Source organism: Saccopteryx bilineata, chromosome 3 (assembly GCF_036850765.1).
Source record: "Saccopteryx bilineata isolate mSacBil1 chromosome 3, mSacBil1_pri_phased_curated, whole genome shotgun sequence".
In the NCBI taxonomy this organism is placed as follows: Eukaryota; Metazoa; Chordata; class Mammalia; order Chiroptera; family Emballonuridae; genus Saccopteryx; species Saccopteryx bilineata.
The window spans coordinates 49,762,022-49,788,309 of NC_089492.1; the positions used below are offsets into that span (position 1 = coordinate 49,762,022).

Genomic DNA, 26,288 nt, shown 5'->3' on the forward strand with positions numbered 1-26,288 from the left:
GGGATGGCTCCTTGGCCTCTGCCCCAGGTGCTGGAGTGGCTCTGGTCACAGCAGAACGATGCCCCGGAGGGGCAGAGCATCGCCCCCTGGTGGGCAGAGCATCGCCCCTGATGGGTGTGCCAGGTGGATCCCGGTTGGACGCATGCGGGAGTCTGTCTGACTGTCTCTCCCCATTTCCAGCTTCAGAAAATACAAAAAGAAAAAAGAAGTAACAGAGGAAAGAAGTATGAATTACAACCAAACAAAAACAAATGATAGAAAAGCAAAAGAGAAGAATCAAACAAGATACAAAACTAACAGAAACCAATATATAAAATGGCAATGGGAAACCATCAAGTGTCAATAATTACACTAAATGTAAATGAATTAAACTCACCAATAAAAAGACACAGAGTAGCAGAATGGATTAAAAAAATCCAACTGTATGCTGCCTAAAAAAAACACATCTAAGCTACAAGAATAAAAACAAATTCAAAGTGAAAGGCTGGAAAACAATACTTCAAGCAAATAACATCCAAAAAACAGCAGGTGTAGCAATACTCATATCTAACCATGCTGACTACAAGACAGCAAAGGTAATCAGAGACAAAACCGGACATTTCATAATGATTAAGGGGACATTGGATCAAGTAGACATAACACTTCTTAATATAAATGCACCAAACCAAGGAGCACCAAAATATATAAGACAGCTATTGACTGACCTAAAAACAAAAACTGACAAAAATACAATCATACATGGAGACCTCAATAAACCACTGACAGCTCTAGATCATTCATCCAAACAGAAAATTAATAAAGAAATATTGGCCTTAAATGAAACACTAGAAAATTGAATATGATAGACATCTACAGGTTATTTCCTCCTAAAGTGCCAGAATATAAATTTTTCTCTAGTGTACATGGATCATTCTCAAAAATTGACCATATGTTGGGCCACAAAATTAACATCAGCAAATTCAGAAAAATTGAAATTATACCAAGCATATTTTTTCTGATCAGAAAGCCTTGAAACTAGAATTCAACTGCAAAAAAAGAGGCAAACAAACCCACAAAATGTGGAAACTAAACAACATACTTTTTAAAATTGAGTGAGTCAAGGAAGAAATAAGCGCAGAGATCAAAAGATACATAGAGACAAACAAAAATAACAATACAACTTATCAGAATCTCTGGGATGCAGCAAAAGCAGTAATAAGAGGGAAGTTCATATCACTACAGGCATTATTGAGCAAACAGAGAGAGCTCAAGTAAACCTCTTAAGTTCACATCTTAAGGAACTAGAAAAAGAAGAACAAAGAACTCAAAACCAACAGAAAAAAAGGAAATAATAAAAATCAGAGCAGAAATAAGTGAAATAGAGAATAGAAAAACTATAAAAAAAATTAATAAAACAAGAAGCTGATTCTTTGAAAAGATTAACAAAATTGGCAAACTCTTGTCAAGATTCACCAAGAAAAAAAGAGAAAGGAGTCATAAACAAAATCTAAACTGAAAGAGAAGAAATAACCACAGATATCATAAATATACAAAGAATTATTGTAGAATACTATGAAAAACTATATGCCACCAAATTTAACAATATAGAAGAAATGGATAAACTCCTAGAACCATACAATCTTCCTAGACTGAGTCATGAAGAAGCAGAAAGCCTAAACAGACCCATAAGCAGGGAGGAAATAGAAAGAACTATTAAAATCCTCCCCCAAAATAAAAGTACAGGGCCAGACAGCTATACTAATGAATTCTATCAAACATTCAATGAAGACTTGGTTCCTATTCTACTCAAAGTCATCCAAAAAATTGAAGAAGAAGCAATACTTCCAAACACATTTTATGAGGCCAACATAACCCTTATACCAAAACCTGGCAAGGACAACACAAAAAAAGAAAACTAGCCCTGGCCAGTTGGCTGAGTGGTAGAGCATCGGCCTGGCGTGCGGGGTACCTGGGTTGGTTCGATTCCCGGCCAGGGCACATAGGAGAAGCACCCATTTGCTTCTCCACCCCCCCCTCCTTCCTCTCTGTCTCTCTCTTCCCCAACCGCAGCCAAGGCTCCATTGGAGCAAAGATGGCCTGGGCACTGGGAATGACTCCTTGGCCTCTGCCCCAGGCACTAGAGTGGCTCTGGTCACGGCAGAGCGACGCCCCGGAGGGGCAGAGCATCGCCCCCTGGTGGGCAGAGCATCGCCCCTGGTGGGCGTGCCAGGTGGATCCTGGTCGGGCGCATGCGGGAGTCTGTCTGACTGTCTCTCCCCATTTCCAGCTTCAGAAAAATACAAAAAAAAAAGAAAACTACAGACCAATATCTCTAATGAATACAGATACAAAAATACTAAACATAATACTAGCAAATTGAATACAACAACACATTAAAAAAAATAATACATCATGATCAAGTGGGATTCATCCCAGAATCACAAGGATGGTTCACATACATAAAACGGTAAACGTAATATTTCATATCAACCAAACAAAGAACAAAAACCACAGGATCTTATCAATAGATGCAGAAAAGGCATTCGATAAAATACAACACAATTTTATGTTTAAACACCAACAAGGCCCTGGCCGGGTGGCTCAGTGGTAGAGCGTTGGCCTGATGTGCAGGAATCCTGGGTTTGACTTCCGGCCAGGGCACACAGGAGAAGCACCCACCTGCTTCTCCACTCCTCCCCTTCTCCTTTCTCTTTGTCTCTCTCTTCCCCTCCCGTAGCCAAGGCTCCATTGGAGCAAAGTTGGCCCAGCCATCCTCAGATGGCTTCGTGGCCTCTGCCTCAGGCGCTGGAATGGCTCTGGTTGTGACAGAGCAACGCCCCAGATGGGCAGAGCATTGCCCCCTGGTGGGCATGCCAGGTGGATCCCGGTAGGGCACATGCGGGAGTCTGTCTGACTGCCTCCCCATTTCCAGCTTCAGAAATATACAAAAAATAAAAAATAAAACACCAACAAAATGGATATAGAAGGAAATATCTCAACATGATAAAGGCCATTAATGATAAACCATCAGCTAAAATCATATTAAATGGCATAAAACTGAGGACTTTTCCCCTTAAATCATGAACAAGTCTGGGTTGTCCACTCTCTCCATTCTTATTTAACATGGTGCTAGAAGTTCTAGCCAGAGCAACCAGAGAATAAAAAGAAATAAAAGGCATTCATATCGTCATTTTTTAAAATTCCTTTTTATTTGCTGATCTTATTGAATTTTTTTTCTACTTATCCTCCAAATTTCAGATTTTGCAGATAGTCTGCTTCATCCAACCTATAGTTTATTTCTTCCAGTGTCTTCCAAATGTTGGATATTGTATTCTTCTTTTCTGACTGCTTCCTTTTTATATTTTTCTTTTTTATGCTTTTATCTCTTTGTTGAAATTCTTTCTTTGCTCTGCGAGCATCTGTATAATCATTATTTTGGTATCTATATCTGATAAGTTTCTTAACTTCATTTTAGTAATTCTTACTCTGGAGATTTCTCCTGTTCTGTCATTTGGGTCTCCTTTTTTTCCCCTCCCCATTTGGCTGCATCTTAGCATTCATTTCTATGAATTAAGATCTACTATGATTCCAGTTTCTGTAGGTGGTTGTAATTAGTAGGTGTTCTTTTGGGTCCAGTCACGCAGACTTTTTGATCACCTGAGCTGCGTGCTCCAGGAATGTTACTTGTGTGAGTTATGTGGGCTCTTCTATTGTAATTGAGTCTTGATTGCTATTGGCCGGTTGGACACAGAATTGAACCCTTAGGCTAGCTTATTGTGAGGCTCTATTTTGACCAAAGTATGCAAGCTTCTGACCACAAAATGCAGAATATGCCTCAAATGGGTTTGGTGCTTTATCAGCTTTCCCTTTGGATATGCTGCTTGTAATGCTAACTGGAAGCTATGAATGAGATTTTGTGCCTTGGCCCTTTAAGAGGGTGCTGGCATATCTATGGACTACCATCATTTTATGCCAGACAGAAACCTCACTGCTTTTCTCAGCAGAATCTTCTGTGGGTTCCTCTTCTCAACTCTCGTGCTCTAGGCTGGGGAGCCTGGCTTTGGGTTTAGGTCCCACACTTCTCAGAATGAACCCTCCTGCAGTTGAGATATCCCTCTGGAACCTTAGCCACTGCCCATAGGAGTGAGGCCATCCCTTTATACATCTCTTTCCTCCTTCCCAGTCTTGGTGTGTCTTCTTTTGTGAATCTTTGATTATAAGACTCCTCTTCACTTAGTTCTGAGTTGGTTTTTCAGAATAATTGTTCTTAAATTTAATTATAAAAATTTAATTATAATTTAGTCCTGGGAGAAAATGAGTATATCATGCACCTAGTCTGCTGCTATCTTCAAAAAGCAACAAATGGATTTTAAATATAAAATTATTATTTCCTTTTAAAGTTCACAAAACTTTGGAGAGTGTTATATTTAAAATTGTAAGAAATATATAAGTACAATATAAAATCAGGATGCAGTTATTTTAGAGAATTTATGAACATGAACCAATTCTTTCACTTTTTTATCTTATTTATTTATTTATTCATTTATTTTTTTGCTATAAGATGAACTACGTGGTCAGAAGCAATGCTATACAACATTTGAAAGAACATTTTTAAGTTCCTTGATGGCAATTTTGCCCAAAAAGACTGTAATCAAAGACAAATTAATATAAATACCATCTATTTAAGAATGAAATGCTGTTCCTTCCTTGATGAAAATGGTCTGGTGTAACAAACCCACCACTAGACAGCTGGTTAATCTCCGCAGAAAACAATGCTATAGTCATAGTTGACTGTATCCAGGTCAGCTTGTGCGAGTCAAAGTTCATATTGCTCAGCCCACACATACCATATTTCACTGTCACCATGACCATTTGTTGAGGAAAGAAAATAACTGACGTTACAGAATGGGTCATCCTATCCTCATTATTAAAATATTTTTTTGCCTAGTTCATTTGTTGGCCATAATTCATATATATCACAACTATATCCACATTCTATGCTGATTTGGAGTGGACTAACCACACATCTCTTTCCCAGACCAATATTTCAATCATAATTCTTTTAATTCTTAACTATTTAGTCAAACATTAATCTCAATTCATAAATCCACTCATAAAATCGTCTCTCCTTCTAGGCAAAATAAATGATCAGGTATTCTGATCCAAGTTCTGTCTACTTTGAATATTTTTCTTCATGATTGTTTTCAGGACTATCCTGAAGTGAGGCTGTAGTGGTATTGCTTTCCACTTGTGAATAATTTCTATATATCCTATAAATAAAAATCCTGAGTTATTTTCTCCATGGTCAACTAGTCATAGGGAACTCTCAATCAGGCCATAGGTTCAGGCAGGGTGAGAGAATGCATTATAATGGTGACCATAGGCCTTTGGCCTACCTCTCATGCAATTTGTGCCATCAGGTTCTACTCAAGCCCAATGGTATGTCTATCTCATCCATTTGATAATGGGTGCTGGTGTGCACACTCAGTGTTATGATTTATGGGGCTACACAGTACTCAGCTCATAATGTGCACAGTAAAATTTTGTGACCCATGTTTAGATGTTTAGTCTCTTCTAAGTCCCTAAGGCAGGCCCAAACCTGTTTCTTTAAAGAAAGTTAGATTTGCATGTTGATGGTAGATCTCTGTTCTAAAATCCTCAGGGCCTGTGCTATAACTCACATAGAGGGACCTGCTAAAAACTTAGACTACATCTCTGTCTGTCACTGGAACTATGAGAACCATTAGATATGCTACACCATATGACCCAAATGGCAGAGCGGCTTGCAAGGTAGATTGAATCTGTTGCTGAGCCTCAGAACTAGCAGCTTTTTTCCCAAAAGAAGTGTATATTTACACCTAAATCTGAATATGGCCCAGTAGGAGTCATACAAGAGGCCAGAAGCAAAGTTGTCCTTTACCTGGTAAGAGATATTTTGACAACATACAGACCACTGGAACCTAGAAACTTCAGAAGCAACACAATGAAGCCAACAGAGATCCTATGAATTTAAGGATATTATCATAGAGTAAAAATCCCTGCTTAATGTTTCCCTATGGCTTTATTATGTTTTTAATGTCCTTAAGTATCACAGAGTAGTAGTTCTCAAAATAGAATATACATCACAATCTCCCATAGGACTTATTAAAACTCTGATTTCTGGGCCCCAAGTACAGAATTTTTGGTTTAGTATGACTGGGATAGACCCTGATAATTTGTATTTCTAAGTTGCCAGGCACTGTTGATACTGGGACCAAACTTTGAGAACAATTTGAGACTATAACACATGATTTATATTAGAAAGATAATTATAAGTTGACTCTACCATAAATTGTCACTGATAAGTGTTTTTTTTATTTCTGAATGTGTTTGGTGGATAAGTGATTACAGCCTTATCTAGAAGATAAGCTAATGACATTCAGACTTTGGGGTAACAGGTACACAGTAAGACCATACTAAAATTTTTGTGTTAATCTGCTTGCATCTACGTACTATGTGACATTTACACAGCAGAACTTGAACAAAATATATTTCAAGGTCAATGCTTTATCCACTGTGCCACCACAGGTCAGGTGCACAATATATTTCAGAAAAGATAAAATTATATATACGTATGTATAATTGAGTAGTCTATGTATATAGTATATGGCGTCTTTACAAAAGATACAGAATAAAAGGGCAAAGGATTCCAAATTGATATTAGTAACAGATAAGAATTAAGTTTCTTTGAAACTAATTCTAAATTCTAACCTAACTTAAATTGTAATCTAATTTTCCTCTAGAGCACAATAAGTGGTTATTTTAAAAATGGTGAAAATGTATTTGATCATGGTATGAGTATTCCCTATTCCCTATTTTCTCTGTGACAATTGGTAGCTTTTTATTTATTTATACATTAACAAGTATGATTTGAATAAGCATTATATACTAGGTTGTTAACCATGAGATTCAAAGATGGGAAAGATATAAATGCAAACTTTATGAAGCTCCCAGCCTAATGATATGGAACGAGTCTCTACAGAGGAAGGCCAGTGTACTGCCTCAGATATTTCCTAGAATAATTTTGTTTCATTATATAAAATAGCACATGTATGCAAAATTCAGCTATTAACTGTTCTATAAATCTCACCTCCCTTGACTGAAATCAGTCAGAAAAATGGTAGTAAGACTTATGTTTTATGTTTTCTGCTCTTAGGATTTTAATTCAGATTTATTTCTTTTCAATAAGTCAAAAATTTTAAAAATAGATTATAAGGTATTTTATTTTAAATTATCTCCAAAATATAGTTTTATGTGTCACAAATTCAAATGACTGCTGTAGGGTCCCATCTGCTCTGCTGAATTGAGACAATAACTATGTATAATTAAAATTAAAAGACATAGTGATTTAAGTCTACTGTTGCCAAAATTAGTAACACCAGTAAAGGTAATGCAATTTTCAACCAATTTGAAATGTATAGGTCCAATTAATTTTAATATTTTTCTCTTTAAGATAATAAAACATTAGCTCTATATAATTAACTAGCAGATCATAAATCAAAGGGATATTCTTTTTTCATTTGAAAACCTTAGAAAGGTTTAGATAGTCATAGCAAGCGCTATTTTTTCTTTATAAACATATGCCAGTGCTTTTTAAAAGTATATTGTTCCAATAAAACTTCTATACAAACTTATAGAAGATTTGTAAGCCATTTTAACACTTTCTGTTGATGAACACAGAAAGATTCTGAAAAAAAATCACAGAAGTGATATGCCTGGTCATTTAGGGCAAGAGCTATTATTAACCAGGTAGTATGAAAAGTGTCCAAGTGAGGAAGCAGTCAACTGTTCTTCCTTTCAGTAGAGGAAGCAAGGCATCTAAAGCATCTGTAAGAAAAAGATAAAATGCCCCAATAATAAGAGTTAATTGGGCATAGTTATAATGATGCAATTACACTACAAACAGCTTGCCAATAGCCAGCTGGGTTAGAGTATCTCCCAGGGAAGTGGTTTGTTATTATTTTGTGTACTTCTCTTCTTTTGAAATTTTACCATTTCAATATTTTCTGTTTTCATCTGCCTTGATAAGTACATAAATATTCATTGTTTTTAAAGCTAATTGCTTTTGGGGACATTTAGTCAAAAACATTAGGCCATTTTGTTTTGTTTTAATATTAAGCTGTGATTTGCCAAGTAACACATCTTTTTCATGTCAAACTACCTGCATTATATGTGGCCATTTGGTGATGGTAAAATCAAGATTTCCTTCTAAAAATTATTTTATTTTTACTTTGGTTCAACAGAATCAACATTGTAGGGCAAAGGGAGAACAATGCTTTGCAAATCTTTATTAATTTTGAAACATCAGTTCTTGGCAAAGGTTGTTTCAATATCCCAAGAATCTGTATTACTCGATTTACAAGAGAATAATTTGAAACAGGTTGGAAAATCACTTATGTTGCCCTTGTTGATTAATTAGCTGCAAATTATATTGGAAAACCCAAAGTTTTAATTGAGGGGTGGGAGGCTATTTTTCAGATAAAACCAATGATACTAATTAGTAATAGATGTTTTATTCTCAACAAATATACTATGACAGAACAATAAAAGGCATAATCTCCAAATTTTACTGTACCCTTTTAATTCTCAGTACTTACTGAATTGCATAGAACCAGAGAATTCATGAGATGGATAAGGATGGAATTCATGATCTGTGAGAGCCAGCCAGTTCAAGCCTGGCCATAGAGGGCCTGAGTAAAATTACCAAGTTTGTCTCACACTCAGGCTGAGCAAAGCAGAAAATAACAAAAGGTTTTTGTTTGTATTTACTTTGCCTGGGATAAATGAGTCTCCGGAACAACTCATCTGCTTTATGCATCTGAGAACTTTACTTGCTTTCCTTATGCCTTAGTTATTTCATCTGTAAAATAAATGTTAGCCTCCTTCCTTGTTATATTCTAATTATGCTTTGCCCTAGAATTAAGGTATAGAATCATCTGGGGCAGAAAAATACAAATTTAATTATATCTTTCTCTTGCAATGTGTTTATTTATTTATTTACTATATCAATAAAAGAGCTAAATTCATACTATGTCTCAAATACATTTAAACAGGCAAAGTGAGTGATGAATGCATTATTTGTTCATTTATTTTAAACTTGAAGTTGATTTTATTTTGCTTTTTAATTTTATTTAGAAAATTAAATTTAATGGATGACATTGAACAATAAGAGTATATAACTTTTCACTAATACTATATAACTTTTAGGTACATATTTTTATAGCCTTTGAACTGTTGATTGTGTTGTATGCTCATCACCCCAAGTCAAATAATTTGTTATCACCATATAATATGTCTGTCTTAAATTCCCTCCCCCTGTAACCATTTTATTTTAATCTATGTCCATGAGTCTCAATTTTATATCTCACCTATGTGTGAAATTATACAGTTTTTAGCTTTTTTTTATTTACTTATTTCACTGAGTATCAGGTTCTCAAGGTCCATCCATGTTGTCATAAATGGCAATATGGCAAAATTTCTCATGGTTGAGTAGTAGTCTGTTGTATATATGTACCACATCTTCTTTATCCAGTTTTTATTGAGAGATACTTTCATTTAGTGCTTTTGTTCTTTTTGTAGTTCTTTCAGATGTGATGCTAGGTTGTTTAGTTGAGATCTCTCGTTTCTTGATATAAGCTTGTAATAATATAAAGTTCACTTGTATTACTGTTTTCTTTCTTTTTTCTTTTTTTTATTTTTAGTGTAAAAAAAAAGGGGAGATAGAGTGACAGATTCCTGCACAGTGCCCTGACTGGTATTCACCTGCCAACCCCTGTCTGGGGCTGATGCTCTAATCAGCTGAGCTATCTGCAGTGCCTGAGGCCAACACTAAGACAAACTGAGCTATCCTCAGTGCCCAGGGCTAACTCCTGGGGCCAACACTCAAACCAGTCGAGCTGGGACAGGGGAATAAAGAGAAAAGTGGGAGAAGGAGGGAAAGAGAAGCAGATGGTCTCTTCTCATATGTGCCCTGACCAAGGATCCAACCTGAGTCATCTGCATGCTGGACTAATGCATTATCCACTGACCGACAGGCTGGGGCCTTATTATTGCTTTCATTGCATTCCAGAAGTTTTGATTTATCATGTTGTCATCCTTGTTTTTTTTGTATATATTTTTTGATCTCTGCTTTTATTTCTTCTTTGATCCAGTAATTTTAGAAGTATATTGTTTAATTTCTACATTGTTGTGGGTTTCTTTACTTTCTTTTTTGCAATCAAATTCTAATTTCAAAGCTTTATGGTCAGAGAATATGCTTGGTATAATTTCAGTCTTCTTGAATTTGTTGAGGTTAGTTTTGTGGCCCAACATATGGTCTATCTTTGAGAATGTTCCATAAACATTGGAGAAAAATGTTAGTTCATTTTTTATTAGATATTTTATTAGATTACACATATAAGTGAAATCATGTGTTGCTTGTATTTCTCTGACTGGCTTATTTCACTAAGTATAATAATTTTCAGGTCCATCCTTGCTATCTCAAAAAGATCTCCTTTTCTTATAGCTAAGTAGTATTGCTTTGTGTAAATATACCACAGCTGTTTTATTCACTCATCTTCTGATGATCACTCAAACTGCTTCTGTATTTTGGCTATAGTAAATAATGTTGCAGTGAGAAAGGACTGCATATTTTACTTTGATTTTGTACTTTGGGTTTCCTTGTATATATTCTCAGAAGAGGAATTGTTGGGTCATAAGGTAGCTCATTTTTAATTTTGGAGGTGTCTATATACTGCTTTCCATAGTGGCTGTACCAGTCTCTATTCCGACCAACAATGCTCAAAGGTTCTATTTTCTCCCCATTCTCGTCAGCACCTGTTGTTTGCTGATTTACTGATGATTAACATTCTAACAGGTGTTAGGTGATATCTCATAGTGGTTTTAATTTGATTTCTCTAATGACTAGTGATTAGAGATTGTGAATCTTTTCATATGTCAACTGTATGTCCTCTTTAGAGAAGTATCTTTTCAGATTTTTTGCCTATTTTTTAATTGGATCATTTTTAAAATTTTGTTTTGTTTTTTGGTGTTGAGTTTTATAGGTTCTTTATAAATTTTGGATGTTAAGCCCTTATCATATGTGTCAGCATATGTTCTATCATTTAGTAGGATTTCTTTTCATTTTTTGATTGTTTTCTTGCTGTTCCAAAATATTTTAGTTTCATATCATCCCATTTGTTTATTTTTTCTTTTGTTTCCTTTGCCTGAGGTGAAGTATCAGAAAAAGTATTGCTGTGAGAAATATCTGTGATTTTATTGCTTATGTTTTCTCTTAGAATTTTTATGATTTTGAGTATAACATTTAAGCCTTTAATCCATTTGAATTTATTTTGAGTATGTTGTTAGAAGGTGGTCTGGTTTCATATTTTATATTTTTACACGTCTGTCCAATTTTTTCAACACAGTTTATTAAATAGACTATCTTTACCTCACTGCATGTTATTGCTTCCTTTGTCAAATATTAATTGACCATGAAGGCATGAGTTTATTTTTTGACTCTGCTGTGATCCATTGATTGATATGTCTGTTATTTTTGCCACTATCAAAAAGGAAAAGAAAACAATTCCATCTACAATGACTTCAAAAATAATAATGCCTAGGAATAATTTTAACTGAGGTTATAAAACAATTGTACTTACGAAATTATGATACTAAAGAAAGAAATTGAAGAAGATTCAAGCAAGTAGCAGCATATGCTGTGTTCATGGATAATAACAATTAACATCATTAAAATGTTCATTCCAAAGCAATCTATAGGTTTAACACAATTCCTATCTAGTTAGCTATGGCATATTTCACAAAACTAGAACAAATATTCCAGAACTTTTTATGGAACCACCAAAGACTCCAAATAACAACAGCAATCTTGAGGAAGAAGAACAAAGTTGTACGAATCATGCTCCTAATATCAAACTCTACTATAAGACCATAGTAATCAAAGCAGCATGTTTTTATTAATTATATCTGTATTTATGTATTTTTCCTTTTCCAGAAAATGATAAAATTGAAGCATATCATATATAGTAGTCTTTTCAGACTCACTAATTTCACTTCATATACATATTTATCTCCTCAATGTCTTTTTGTGACTTACTAGTCCATTTATTATTGCTAAGTATTGTTTTATTATACATATAAGCTACAGTTTTTAATCAATCCACTTATTGAATGATATCTTGAATGCTTTCAGTTTTTTTTTAATTATACCTAAGTTGACATATACATCTTTGTGCAGCATAATCTGTGGAAATAAATTTTCAAATCAGAAAATTTGAATTACATAAAAGATGGATCATATAAAGAGATTATGTTTAGCTGTGCAAGAAACTTCCAAACTTTCTTTCAAAGTGGCTGTACCATTGTATATATCCACTAGCAATCAAGGAGAGCTCTTGATGCTACACATGCTTGCCCAGCAATTGCTATTGTATTTTTTTGGATTTGAGACATGCTAATAGATGTTAATGACATCTAATTGTCTAATTTGTCATTCTTTATTGATAAATGATATTGAGCAACTTTTGATATGCTTATTAGCCATCTGTATGTTTTATTTTGAGAGGCATCTGTTTAGATTCTTTGCCCATTTTAAAACTAGGTTATTTGATTTCTTACTACTAAAATGTAAGGAGTCTTTCTATATTTTGGAATCAAATCCTTTATCACATATGTGCTTTCAAAATATTTTTTTCCCCAGGCTCTGGCTTGTATTTTCTCTTAACTGACTCTATTGCAGTGTAGAATTTTTAATTTTAATGTTTAAATCCAATTTGTCAGTTTTAGTTTTTTAATTTCATACTTATGCTTTTGATGTTTTATCTAAAAACTTGTCACCAAACATATGGTCGCAAATTTTCTTCCAAATTTTTGTAGAAATCTAGCTTTTCATGTTACTATAGATACATGGTTTGTGTGTGTGTGTGTGTGTGTGTGTGTGTGACAGAGACAAAGAGAAAGTCAGAGAGAGGGACAGACAGGGACAGACAGACAGGAATAGAGAGAGATGAGAAGAATCAACTCATAGTTGCAGCACCTTAGTTGTTCATTGACTGCTTTCTCATGTGTGCCTTGACCGGGGAGCTATAACAGAGCAAGTGACCCTTTGCTCAAGCCAGTGACTTTTGGGCTCAAGTGACCCTTTGCTCAAGCCAGTGACTTTTGGGCTCAAGCCAGCAGCCATGGGGTCATGCCTATGATCCCATGCTCAAACCAGTGACCCCGCACTGAAGCTAGTGAGCCCACATTCAAGCTGCATGAGCCTGCACTCAATTTGGGGACCTCAATGTTTCGAACCTGGGTACTCTGCATCTCAGTCTGACATTCTGTGCACTGCGCCATTGCTTGGTCAGGCTATATATATTTTTTATTTTGAGTTAATTTTTCTGAAATGTAACCCATTACTTTAGTTTTTTTTTCTTTTTTTTTTTTTACAATGAATCCACCAATACCATTTGTTGAAAAAACTATTCTTTCTTTCATGACATTTCCTTTGCTCCTTTGCAGAATTCTGTTGACTACATTTGTGTGGATCTATTTCTGGATTTTCCATTTCATACCATTGATCTTTGAGTCTGTCTACTGATTTGCTGAGATCATGCTCTCCTGATTACTATAACTTTATATTAACTCTTGACACCAACTAGTGTAAATCTTTTGTGTATTATCTTTTTACAGTATTTCGTTGTTTTTTGTAGATCTCTTTTCTTTCCATATAAATTTTAGAATCAGTTTGTAACTATGTACAAAATAGGTTACTGAGATTTTAATTGTTGTTTTGAATCTGGAGATAAATATAAAAGAACTGACATCCTAGCAATAGTCAGTCCTCTAATCAATAAACAGAGTCTGTAGTTTCCCATATTGGGATATATTTGCCAATTACCGAATGATTTAATTTTTTGAGTGCTTTATTCAATTTTTTTTATTATTATTTTGCTGAAGTGAGAAGTGGGGAGGGAGAGAGATAGACTGTAGCATGCACCTAATTGGGATCCACCTGGTAAGCACATTAGGGGGAAATGCTCTGCCCATCTGGGGTGTTGCTCTGTTGCAACTAGAGTTATTGTAGTGCCTGAGGCAGAGGCCATGGAGCCATCCTCAGCACCTATGCCAACTTTGCTCCAATGGAGCCTTGGCTGTGGGAAGAGAAGAAAGAGGTAGAGAGAAAGGAGAAGGGGAAAGGTGGAGAAGCAGATGGGCGCTTCTGTGTGCCCTGACCGGGAATTGAACCTAGGACTTCCACTCACTGGGCCAACCGACCAGGGCCTGCTATTTTTAATTTCAAAATTTAGTTAATCATATAGAAAAGCAGTCAAATTTTGTATATTAACTTTGTATCCTGTTACTTTGCCCTACTCACCTGTTGGTTTCAGGAGATACATTTTTTAAATCAATTCTTGTTAATTGTTATTTAGGACTTTCTTAATAAATAATTATATCATTAGCAAATAAAAACAATGTTACATCTTTGTAATGTGTATACCTTTGAGTTCCTTTTCTTGTCTTGCTGCATTAGCAAATACTTTCATTAAAAAGTAAAAAATAAAAGTAAAAGTAAAGATAAGGAACTTACAGTGGTGTAAGAAAATATTGCTTTTTTCCTAGCATTACTGAAGAAGGCCTAATTTATCACCATTATGTATGATCAACTTTTCATCTCTCTTGAGTAACCAATGAACACAGTTCTAGATCTTATGAAAAGAGTATGTTTACCTTAGTAAAAAACTAGTAAATTGTCTTCTTAAGTATCTGTAACATTTTGCATTCTCACCAGCTATGAATAAAACATTCTTATTTATTTATTTATTTATTTATTGTATTTTTCTGAAGCTGGAAATGGGGAGAGACAGTCAGACAGACTCCCGCATGTGCCCCACCAGGATCCACCCAGCACGCCCACCAGAGGCGACGCTCTGCCCACCAGGGGGTGATGCTCTGCCCCTCCGGGGTGTCGCTCTGCCGCGACCAGAGCCACTCTAGCGCCTGGGGCAGAGGCCAAGGAGCCATCCCCAGCGCCCGGGCCATCTTTGCTCCAATGGAGCCTTGGCTGCGGGAGGGGAAGAGAGAGACAGAGAGGAACGAGGGGGGTGTGGAGAAGCAAATGGGCGCTTCTCCTATGTGCCCTGGCCGGGAATCGAACCCGGGTCCCCCGCACGCCAGGCCGACGCTCTACCACTGAGCCAACCGGCCAGGGCAAAAAATTCTTATTGTTACACATTTTTGCCAGCATTTGGTATACTCAATAGTCTGTTTTTTTCCACTTTAATATGTGAGCTTTAATTGTTTTAATCTAAATATCATTCTTCTATCTCAAATTTTTTTAAAAAAATTTGAATATTTAGATGATTCAAATATGCCAATTAAGAAACCCAAATTTCAAATTCAGAATGACTATAAACACAGATTAATATATAATATATAATATGTATATAACTTTTTAGTATTTATTGACCTCTTTCTCTCTATCTGTCTCTTTCTCTGTGTTTCTCTGGTTCTAAAGAAGAGAATACATGCATCCTAGAACTTTATTTTGTTTGTTTATTTATTTATTTTGACAGACAGAGGGACAGATAGGGACAGACAGACAGGAAGAAAGAGAGATGAGAAACATCAATTCTTTGTTGCAGCACCTTAGTTGTTCATTATTTCTTTCTCATATGTGCCTTGACCAGGGGCTACAGCAGACCGAGTGACCTCTTTCTTAAGCCAGTGACCTTGGGCTTACACTAGTGAGCCTTTCTGAAACCAGATGAGCTTGTGCTCAAGCTTGAGACCTCGGGTTTTGAACCTGGGTCCATTGCATCCCAGTGTGAAGCTCTATCCAATGTGCCACCTCCTGGTCAAGCCTAGATCTTTCCTTTAGTGTAACATAATTTTAAAATTTCTTTTGGTCACTATCACTTCAAATTATTTTTATGCAATATGCTCTTTACTTCTGGGATCCCCATTTAAAATTTTTTCTTCTTATATATCTATTTTTTTAATTTTTATTTATTTATTCTTTTTTTAGAGAGGACAGGGAGAGACAGAGAGAGAGAGGAGAGAGACAGAGAGAGAAGGGGGGTTGGAGCTGGAAGCATCAACTCCCATATGTGCCTTGACCAGGCAAGCCCAGGGTTCGAACCGGCGACCTCAGCATTTCCAGATCGACGTTTTATCCACTGCACCACCACAGGTCAGGCCTTATATATCTATTTACATACAAATAAATATAAATTTTATGTGTAAATTGTAATTGAACATCTGTATACACTACAAAATGTAAAACCCAGAATCCTATTTACTATTCATCACAATAAAATTGAACCCCCTGACTCCTTTTACCCACTTGCAACTCTGGTAACTATTGATCTGGTTTTTGTATCTATACATTTTATTTCTATTTTTTTTACTAGTTTCCACATGTAAGTCAGAAGGTCTCTCCTTCTGGGATAACAAGAGTTTATTCTCTTTTTACATCTGATAATATTTCATTGTGTGTATAATCTTTCTATATCCATATAATCTTTATATATTCTTTATCCATTCATGGATCTTGAAACACAGGTTATTTTCTTATCTTTTTTTTTTGTCTTTTCCTTTTAACAATGAAAGAGAGAGAGAGAGGATAGGCAGGTTTAGACTGACAGGAAGGGAGAGAGATGAGAAGCATCCATTCTTCTTTGCAATACCTTAGTTGTTTATTGATTGCTTTCTCATATATGCCTTGACCTGGGGGGGAATCAAGTGACTCCTTGCTCAAGCCAGCAACCTTGGACTCAAGCCAGCAACTTTGGGGTCATGTCTATAATCCCACACTCAAGCCAATGACCTTGGGATTTCAAATACGGGACTTCAGTGTCCTAGGTTGACGTTTTATTCACTGTGCCACCACTGGTCAGGCCATGGTAGATTTTTCTATGGACAATATCATTGCAATAAGTTATACAAAGTGTCTTGATTTTCTGGCCACTCTGTATCAAGCCTCTCTTTATCAAAGTGACATGGACTGCAATAATTACCTAGTACAGAGTTTTTTAAACTTTGCTCCTGCCTTTGAAAAAGTTAGACAAATTTTCTGTGGGAAGGAAGGCAGACCTGAGAAATTGAGCCTGCTTTCATGTCTATATCAGTAGAAACTGTTCAGCATTTTTATATTTTTTTTCACATTGGATTTTCACATAGAATTTGGCTAAAACAAATTTGTGACTGACTAAATAAACACATTTTTTCTCATTAAATTAAAGAGTAACTGTCTGCCAGAATAAAAATTTAACCCACAGGGTGCTGGCAATGCCCATACCCAAAGGTCTGAGGCAGCCACTGAGGGGACAGTGGGCCTGCAGACGGACCACACTTAGGGAACACAGAAACCACATACATTGGACTCCTGTGGCCACACCCTTCTTATACACAAACAGAATGAGAAAGCAGAGAAATGCAACCCAAATGAATCAAGAGAAATCCCCAGAAAAGGACCTGAATGAGTCAGATATAACCAAATTACCTGATGCTGAGTTTAAAATAATGATTGTTAGGATGCTTAAAGATCTTAGAACAACAATAGATGGACAGAGTGGGCACCTAAATAAAGAGATAGCAAATATAAAAAATGACAGTGAAATAAAAAAAGAATCAGTCAGAAATGAGAAATATAATATAAGAAATGAAGACCCCAATGGAAGGAATTAAAAGCAGGATGGATGAAGCTGAGAATTGACTCAGTGACTTAGAGGACAAAATAAACAAAGGCATGGAAGCATAGCAGCAAAAAAATAAAATAAAATAAAGAGAGAGACTCAAAAAGTCTGAGGAAACTCTAAAAGAGTTCTGTGACAACATGAAGAGAAATAACATGAGCATCATAGGGGTTCCTGAAGAAGAAGAGAAAGAACAAGGGATAGAAACCTTGTTCAATCAAATCTTAGCTGAACACTTACCTAAATTAATGCAGAAAAAACTAACACAAGTTCAAGAAGCACAGAGAATTCCATTACAGAAAAACCCAAAGAAATCCACACCAAGACACATCATAATTAAAATACCAAAGCTAACAGATAAATAGAAAATATTAAAAGCTGCTAGAGAAAAAAATGGCTATCATCTACAAAGGAGTCCCCATAAGGATGACATCCAACTTCTCAACAGAAACACTTGAGGCCAGAGAGAATGGCAAGAAATATTCAAAGTAATGCAGATCAAAAGCCTACAACCAAGACTACTTTATCCAGCAGGGCAATCATTTAAAATTGAAGGAGAAATAAAAAGCTTCCCAGACAAAAAAAAAAACCCACCCCCCCCCCCAAAAAAAAAAACCTCAAGGAATTCATTATAAGCAAATCAATAATGCAAGAAATGTTAAGGGGCCTGTTGTAAACAGATCAAAGGGGGAAAGGAATGTAGTAAAAAAGGAAGATAGCATTAAAGAATACAAGGCAATAAACAACTAAATATCAATAATAACCTTAAATGTAAATGGATTAAATGATCCAATGAAAAGACATTGGGTTGCTGCATGGATAAGAAAACAGGACCCACATCTCAAAACAAAAGATACACATAGACTAAAAGGTAAAAGGATGAAAAAATATTTCATGCAAATGGAAATGAAAAAAAAAAGCTGGGTAGCAATACTTATATCAGACAATATGGACTTTAAAACAAAGGCTATAGTAAGAGATAAAGATGGTCACTACATAATGATAAAGGGAGTAATCCAACAGGAAGATATAACCATTATAAATATCTACACACCTAATATAGGAGCACCTAAATATATAAAGCAGACTTTGATGGATATAAAGGGCGAGATCAACAGCAATACTATAATAGTAGGGGATTTCAATACTGCACTAACATCACTAGATAGATTCTCAAGAAAGAAAATTAGCAAAGAAACGTCAGACTTAAAGGACACACCAGATCAACTCGATTTAATAGATATCTTCAGAATGTTTCACCCATTGCAGTAGAATATACATTCTTTACAAGTGCTCATGGTACATTCTCTAGGATAGACCACATGTTAGGGCACAAAAGCAGTCTCAACAAATTTAAGTAGATTGAAACTATATCAAGCATTTTCTCTGATCACAATGGCATGAAACTTGAAATCAACCACAACAGAAAAACTGAAAAATACTTAAACACATGGAAACTAAATAGCATGATATTAAATAATGAATGGATTAAAAAGAGATCAAAGAAGAAATTTTAAGATTCCTAGAAACAAATGATAATGAGCATAAAACAACTCAAAATTTATGGGACACAGCAAAAGCAGTACTGAGAGGGAAGTTCATAGCACTATAAGAATACCTTGAAAAGCTAAAAGAAACTCAAATAAACAACCTAACCCTGCATCTAAAAGAACTAGAAAAAGAACAGCAAGTAAAGCCCAGAGCTAGTAAAAGGAAGGAAATAATAAAGATCAGAGCAGAAATAAATGACATAGAGGCTAAAGAAACAATACAGGGGATCAATGAAACCAAGAGTTGGTTCTTTGAAGGGATAAACAAGAGTGATGAACCTTTAACTAGACTCACCAAGGAAAAAAGAGAAAGGATTTAAATAAAATTAGAAATGAGAGTGGAGAAATAACAACTGACACAACAGAAATACAAAATATTGTAAGAAAATACTATGAAGAACTGTATGCTAAAAATTTAAACAACCTAGGTGAAATGGACAACTTCCTTAAAAAAAATAATCTTTCAAAATTAATCTGGAAGAATCAGAAAATCTAAACAGACCAATTACAACAAATGAGATTGAAACAGATATCAGAAAACTCCCAACAAACAAAAGTCCTGGGCCAGATGGCTTCACAGGTGAATTCTACCAAAGATTCAAAGAAGAACTAATTCTTATCCTTCTCAAACTATTTCAAAACATTCAAGAGGAAGGAAGACTTCCAAACTCCTTTTATGAGGTGAGCATAATTCTGATTCCAAAACCAGGCAAAGACAACAACACAAAGAAAGAAAATTATAGACCAATTTTCCTGATGAATTTAGATGCTAAAATTTTCAACAAAATATTAGCAAACCAGATCCAGCAATACATAAAAAAAATCATATATCATGATCAGGTGGGAATTATTCTGGGGAGGCAAGGATAGTACAATATTTGTATATCAATCAATGTGATTAATCACATAAACAAAAGGAGAAAAACCACATGATAATTTCAATAGATTCACAAAAAGCATTGGATAAAATCCAGCACCCATTCATGATCAAAACTCTCAGCAAGGTGAGAATACAGGGCACATACCTCAACATGATAAAGGCCATCTATGAAAAAACCCCAGCCAACATCATAATTAATTGGCAAAAATAAAAAGCAATTCCCCTAAGATCAGGAACAAGGCAGGGGTGCCCCCTTTCACCACTCTTATTCAACATAGTCCTGGAAGTCGTAGCTACAACAATCAGATAAGAAGAAGAAATAAAGGCATCCAAATTGGAAAGAAAGAAGTAAAACTATCATTATTTGCAGATGATATGATACTGTATGTAGAAAACCCTAAAGTTTCAAGTAAAAAAAAAACTACTAGACCTGATAAATGAATTCAGCAAGGTGGCAGGGTTTAAAATTAATACACAGAAACCAGAGGCATTTTATATACCAACAATGAACTGTCAGAAACAGAAATTAAGGAAACAATCCCCTTCACTATTGCAACAAAAAATATAAAGTAACTAGGAGTAAATTTAACCAGGGAGATTAAAGACTTGTACATGGAAAATTACAAAGCATTGATAAAAGAAATCAAGGAAGATACAAACAAGTGGAAGCATATACTGTGTTCATGATTAGGAAAATAAACATCATCAAAATGTCTATACTACCCAAAGCAATTTAAAATTTAATGCAATGCTAATGAAAATACCAATGACATACTTCAAAAATATAGAACAAATATTCCAAAAATTTATATGGAACCAAAAGAGAATACAAACAGCCTCAGCAATCTTAAAAAAGAAGAATGAAGTGGGAGGTATCACACTTCCTGATATCAAGTTATACTACAAGGTCATTTACTCAAAACAGCTTGGTACTAGTATAAGAACAGACATATAGATTAATGGAACAGAACAGAGAACCCAGAAATATATCCACAACTTTATGGACAATTGTTATTTGACAAAGGATGTAAGAGCATACAATGGAGTAAAGACAGTCTCTTACAAATGGTACTGGGAAAATTGGACAGCTACCTGCAAAAAAATGAAACTAAATCACCAACTTCACCAGTCAAAAAAATAAACTCAAAATCAATAAAAGACTTAAATGTAAGCTGTGAAACCATAAGCATCTTGGAAGGAAACATAGGCAGTATGCTCCCTGACATCTCTCGCAGCAATATATTTGCTGATTTATCTCCACAGGCAAATGAAATAAAAGGCAGAATAAACAAATGGGACTATATCAAACTAAAAAGCCTTTGTACAGCTAAAGACAATAAGAACAGAATAAAAAGACAAACTACACAATGGGCGAATATATTCAACAATACTACTGATAAGGGGTTAATAACCAAAATTTATAAAGAATCTATGTAAACACAATAAATTTAAAAAAATTTATACAAAAACAAAATATTTTTAAAGGACAGATTTGTTTCTAGGTTTATTATTGAAGATCTCTCACGTTGAAGATACTTGAAAATGTAGGACACAATAATGTGTTATATAACAAAATCATTTCTAAAATATGATAAGTACTAAATAAGCATTCTGAAAATTAATTAAATAATTTAAATTCAAAATGTTTTGTACCAATGCTTTTTATTGTATTTTATACTGCTATCTACTTAGTCCTCCACTTCAATATGTTTTATATGTGTTTTATCATAAAGATATATCTTTTTTTTCTTTTTTCTTTTTTTTTTTTACTGAAACACAGAGGGAGTCCGAGAGAGGAACAGATAGGGACAGATAGACAGAAAGGGAGAGTTATGAGAAGCATCAGTTCTTCTTTGGGGCACCTTAGTTGTTCACTGATTATGCCTTGATATGGGGTGGGGACCTACAGCAGGGCAAGTGACACCTTGTTCAAGCCAGCGACCCTGCACTCAAGCTGGTGAGCCGGCTGAAGCCAGATGAGCCCTCGCTCAAGCTGGCCACCTCGGGGTTTCAAACCTGGGTCCTCTGCGTCCAAGTCTGATGCTCTATGCAATGCACCACTGCCTGAGAGGTGCATTCTTATAATTTTTGTCATCCTCATACTAAATGATGCATTTTGAGGTTAAGAAGTTGTATGGTTTTTAGACTATATGCATGAATTTGTCTATAATTGTCTAATTTTGCTTTCCCTGTTTTAGTTTCAAAGCTAAAATTTAATCAATGAGAATTCTTTTACTATTGATAAATGATCAATCTCTATTCTTTAAAAAAATAATATTTCAGTGACGGTATGAATGATCATCTTACTCTATCTCACCCTCACATACTTACTCATTAATATCATACAACAGAAAGGGATAAAGAAAGACAAAATGGTTTACTGTTGCAAAGTCTATGTGGAAGAGTAACTTTTTAGGAGTACAAAGTCTTCTTTTTTGGAATTTTCCACACATTTTACTTTGAAGTGTAATTTACCAAAGTTATTATATATAGTTTGGCTTTGCATTTTTGTAGTATCAGAATGTTAATTTTCTATAATAACTCTTAGTTTTATTAAGTTTATTACATGATTTTAACTCTCTAACAACATTTTTAAAAATCTTTAAATGTATTTTATACATTTAACTTCATGTCACCATTTAGATACTATAGTGACCATAAAATAAAACTGAAGTATATATTTTATACTTTAAGTATCTTAATATTATTTTAATATTATTCATCCTGATAGATTATTTCCTCAAATCATACTGTTTGTGAATAAAATTTTAAGTTCCAGAGAGAATTACTCATGCATGTAACTTTTTAATTAAGAAGAAGATTAGTCATCCTTTTTTCAAGAGATAACCACATAAAAATCAACTTTTAATTACTCCTTTTGAAGTTTTATTCCCAGTTGCTAACTAAGATTTTAAAATGAATGTTGGCAATGAATCAACACTTGAAGGAATAGGTTAAGCATCTGTAGATCATGCCTGAATGCTGAGTGGAGTGGGGCACCAAAATGTACATTTTCCATCACACTGAACCATGGCAGTGTGTTTGTATTTCACAAAAGCAGGAAATCAGACTTTTTCAATTCTTAATTCTCTCTTCATTATACACTGAGTTCTTGTTCTATACAGGTGATCACACACATAGTTTGCCCATATCTACTTAATAATTTATTTCATTTTGTTAGCATTTTCTTCTCCTAAACTCAATGCTGTGCTGAACGGTTTACCATTTCTCTCTTTTCAGACAAAATCTTTTGCAGTGCTATAATAGCACATGGATTTCAGGACTGCCTGTGAGGAGGTAGGTTAAATGGCTTTGTGCTTTTCAAGTTTTATAAACAGAAAAAAGTTGATCTTCCTTGATATAAGTGGTACAAGCTTTTGGTGGAGGAATGGGTGACAGGTTTATTTTATTTTCAGAGTAGAAAATGTTTCTGCAAGAATAGGAAGCCAAAGGCTGTTTGGGGAAACCTTGGATATTCACTCCTCCTTTAAGAAAACAGGTTCATGTTTGGCTTTATTAAATAAATGGTCTTTCTCCATAAGCTATGCATTGCATGATTTCAGACAAAAGAAGTGTTAGAAGTAATTATTTTCACAAAAGTAGTTTTAAATAGAGAATGTCTAAGATCCTTTTCAACACTAAAATTCTAGCATTTTATAATTTTAATAAGTATTTGAATATAATTTATTAAATTTCAATATAAAGTATGAATACATAACAATTCAGATTCTCTGTAGAACTGTTATCACACTTCAGTATGGGTTAGTCATACATTGCTCTTTCAAGGATATTAAAGATCAATCAAGTATGCAGTAAAAAGAGCATAAGCTTGGGTCCCCAGGGAATTTATTCTATTTTAGGAAGAATGGTTATCTTTTTTACTAAACAAGGACATTTTCTTTTCATTCTTTAGGCAAAATTCTAACATTCATAGGTTAAGATATTTCATACATTTGTTTAAAAGTTTGAAATATATTACTGTGTATAAATAACCCAAGAAAAAAAAAACAGTAAGTAGATTACCTATGATGGAGTTAATCAAACCAACAAAACCTCTAGTTATTAACATTTGTGAAGATTTTTTTCTTTTAATGAAATGTCATATGTTAAAAATCTTGCAAAATATCTTCTTTTAAAGAAATTTGTGTCTGACTAGGTGGTGGCACAGTGAATAGAGTGTAGGGCTGGGGCGTGGAGGACCCAGGTTCAAAATCCTGAAGTTGCCAGTTTGAGCATGGGCTCATATGGTTTGAGGGAGGCTCACCAGCTTAAGCCCAAGGTTGCTGGCTTGAGTAAGGGGTCACTTGGTCTACTGTAGCGCCCCCCCCCGGGTCAAGGCACATATGAGAAAGCAATAAATGAACAACTAAGGTGCTGCACAAAGAATTGATGCTTCTCATCTCTCTCCCTTCCTGTCTCTCTGTCCCTATCTGTCCCTCTCTCTGTCTCTGTCATACAGAAAAAAAGAAATTTGTCACAGTTTGTTCATAGTTTAAAACATGTTATTTCAGAAAATTAATAAATAACTTTTACATTTTTAATATTTATGCTTCTTACATTATAGTTATTTGTTCACAAACCTCTCTTCAACACTAAGATCAGAATGTATAATTTATTAAAAATATTTTTAATGTGAATTCATATTTTAGAAGGTTAAATTTAGAAGAAAAAAATTAATACTGTTCTACTTTTAGTTTTAAATGCATAGTATCATGCTCTTAATTTTGAATGTATTTAAGGATACTATTTTCATCAAGGTGTTATCTTATGATTTGGGTAAAGAAGTTATTGAAAGTGAACAGATATTTGTGTAAGACACAAATGAATCACATGAGATTCATGGGTTAGAGATTAGATAATGGCCAAACACTATTTTAACAAATGGTTTACCTTGGACTTCAGAAGCTTGATTTTAATAAGATTGATTTCCCAGACCTTTTTTTTTTAAAAATAAAACATTTGATTTATTGATTTGGAATATATTTTAAGTTCTATTTAAGGTTTGGGTGATATTTTACAATGTTAGTACTGCTGTAACCATCTTCTGTGGTAGTAGTTTCTTGTTCTCTTACAGTGAGCCCTTTGAGCTTCTCTACCATTTTATTTTTTTATTTTTTTTCTCCTACTTTTTATTTTTTTTAATAATTTTATTTTTTTAATGGGGTGACATCAATAAATCAGGATACATATATTCAAAGATAACAAGTCCAGGTTATCTTGTCGTTCAATTATGTTGCATACCCATCACCCAAAGTCAGATTGTCCTCTGTCACCTTCCATCTAGTTTTCTTTGTGCCCCTCTCCCTCCCCCTTTCCCTCTCCCTCTCCCCCCTCCCCCTGTAACCACCACACTCTTATCAATGTCTCTTAGTTTCACTTTTATGTCCCACCTACATATGGAATAATGCAGTTCCTGTTTTTTTCTGATTTACTTATTTCACTTCGTATAATGTTATCAAGATCCCACCATTTTGCTGTAAATGATCCGATGTCATCATTTCTTATGGCTGAGTAGTATTCCATAGTGTATATGTGCCACATCTTCTTTATCCAGTCATCTATTGATGGGCTTTTTGGTTGTTTCCATGTCCTGGCCACTGTGAACAATGCTGCAATATACCCCAAAAACTCAGAAACATTGATACGTAAAGACACATGCAGCTTCTCTACCATTTTAGACTGTTCCCACTATGGAGTAGAAGTGTCTCAGAACTGCTTAGCAGCAGTATCCATGTCTTCCACATGCTGGCTGGATTGGCAGGAATATAGAGCTATAAGCTTCTCAGAAAATGAGCAAATTGCCCTGAAGATAGCCCAAGTAAAAGAGTTTGTCTGAAATTTAGTCTCAGAATGTTTAAGTGGACAGGGTTTAGAAAGATAATTTAGCTTAACTCTGTCATTTGCAAATGAGGAAATTGAAAGGTTTTATGTAGTGCTGAGTGCCATATAAAGAATTAGTTAAAAGTTAAATTATAATTTGTAGCTTGAAGTCTAAAGTACTACATTGTTGGAAATTATATCATAACTAAAGATATATGAAATAAAACTGTTTTTTATTGTTAAGATGCCATTAAAGATAAAAATATGATATCCATGTTCATCAGATCTAGATAGAATATTAAAGTGCTGATGTCAGAAAATCTCTTATTTGTAAAGAAAGTT

General features: G+C 34.7%; 1 protein-coding gene across 4 annotated transcripts in view; it reads left to right on the plus strand.

The window, feature by feature from the left end:
- SNTG1 (syntrophin gamma 1) overlaps positions 1-26,288 on the plus strand; it is a 617,538-nt gene that overhangs the window by 201,618 nt on the left and 389,632 nt on the right. For all 4 annotated transcript variants that reach the window (XM_066264652.1, XM_066264655.1, XM_066264653.1 and 1 more), the window contains one exon: positions 23,367-23,423. In XM_066264652.1, coding sequence (XP_066120749.1) covers positions 23,397-23,423 — 27 coding nt within the window. In that variant the 5' untranslated portion in view covers positions 23,367-23,396. The remainder of the gene's footprint in view (positions 1-23,366; positions 23,424-26,288) is intronic.